This window comes from Terrapene carolina, unplaced genomic scaffold (assembly GCF_002925995.2).
Source record: "Terrapene carolina triunguis isolate 2854851 unplaced genomic scaffold, T_m_triunguis-2.0 Scaffold28601, whole genome shotgun sequence".
In the NCBI taxonomy this organism is placed as follows: Eukaryota; Metazoa; Chordata; order Testudines; family Emydidae; genus Terrapene; species Terrapene triunguis.
In genome coordinates, this window is record NW_020692952.1 from 465 (window position 1) to 2063 (window position 1599).

The 1599-nt window shown below is 43.4% G+C and overlaps 1 protein-coding gene across 1 annotated transcript; it reads left to right on the top strand.

Moving 5' to 3' along the window:
* The first annotated feature begins 255 nt into the window (after positions 1-255).
* Positions 256-1194, top strand: LOC112124211 (olfactory receptor 5V1-like). The gene is given in 1 exon segment (XM_024222735.2): positions 256-1194. A coding segment is annotated over 1 exon segment (939 nt).
* Positions 1195-1599: the final 405 nt, after the last annotated feature.

A 1599-nucleotide genomic window follows, 5' to 3' on the forward strand; every position in this document is an offset into this window, starting at 1 on the left:
TGGCACGTAACTGCCACTTTAGACGCCTAAGTCCTTTTGTGTATCCAGCCTATTTTGTCTATTTAAAACACACAAATGCCATCTGCCATCTCTCTTTCTCTAAATTCAATCTACACATTTTACAGAATTGAACAGGACTCTCTTTACGTTCATCTTATGGAACAGATGATCTCCACATACCCTTTCCGTTTATTTTTATGATAAGTGTTAATTTCATTTTTTTCTGGTCTTCCAGGTCACAGATTTTCTGAATAAATGACAATCAAAAATCAAACCATGGTGACCGAATTTATCCTCCTGGGACTTTCCAGTGACCCACAGATGCAGATTTTCCTCTTCTTGGTGTTCTTAGTTATTTAACTAATCACTCTGGGTGGTAACATAGTGATCATGGTGGTGATAAGAGCTGATTCTCACCTTCATACCCCTATGTACTTCTTCCTCTTCCATTTATCCTTTGTTGATATCTGCTATTCCTCAGTCACGGTGCCTAATATGCTGATGAACTTCCTAGCAGAGCGCAAAACTATTTCTATCAATGGCTGCATTGCCCAGATGTTCCTTTTTATCCTCTTGGCTGGTGCTGAAATTTTCATTCTCTCAGCCATGGCTTATGACCGCTATGCTGCCATCTGTGACCCATTGCGTTACGTGGAGACAATGAGCAAAGGGATCTGTGTTCAGCTGGTTAGTGGTGCATGGACCATGGGCTTCTTCTATGCCCTTCTTAATACAATTTTTTCCCTCAAGTTGCATTTCTGTGGGCCCAATCAAATCAGCCATTTCAGCTGTGAGCTCCCTCCTCTGTTACAACTGTCCTGCACTGACACCCTCACCAATCAAGTGGTGCTACTTATTTCTGCTTTGGTATTTGGTTTGAGCTCCTTCCTCCTCACCCTAATCTCCTACATTCACATCATCTCCACCATCCTGAGGATACGCTCTGCGAAGGGCAGGCGTAAAGCCTTCTCCACCTGCAGCTCCCACCTGATTGTGGTTGGCTTGTTGTACGTGACAGGTTTTCTCCAGTACACAAAACCCAGGTCAGTCTCCTCTGTGGTTCTGGATGAAATGTTCTCCATCCAGTACAGCATCTTGACCCCCTTGTTAAACCCCATTGTCTATAGCCTGAAAAACAAGGAGGTGAAAACAGCTCTAAGGAATATATTGTGGAAATTCAGGTTTCTCAATTAGTGTTGATTCTCTCTTTTTTTTTTTAAAAAAGTCAGAGAGCATAGAGTTGTGAGTAACTAATGTTTGGGACATTCTCAGCTCAGAGAATGGCACTTTGGGCCAAATCCTCCACTGGTCTAAATCAGTGCAGATCCATTGAAGTAAATTGGCCAAATCCCCAGCGTGTATAAATCAGCATAGCTCCATTGGAACCAATGGGTGCTGGAGTTAGACTCACAAAGGGTCTTGAACAGGAGAAATTGAGAGAGATATCCCATGACGCAGTGGCAAGGGCATATGCATGGGAGGGGACAGATCCCTGTTTCACTCATTTCTCCGTCTCAGACACTTGAAGAGGGGGTCTCCCACATCTGAGATAAGTACCATAACCACTGGGAAAAAGTTATGCCAGAGCTCATGTTCCTA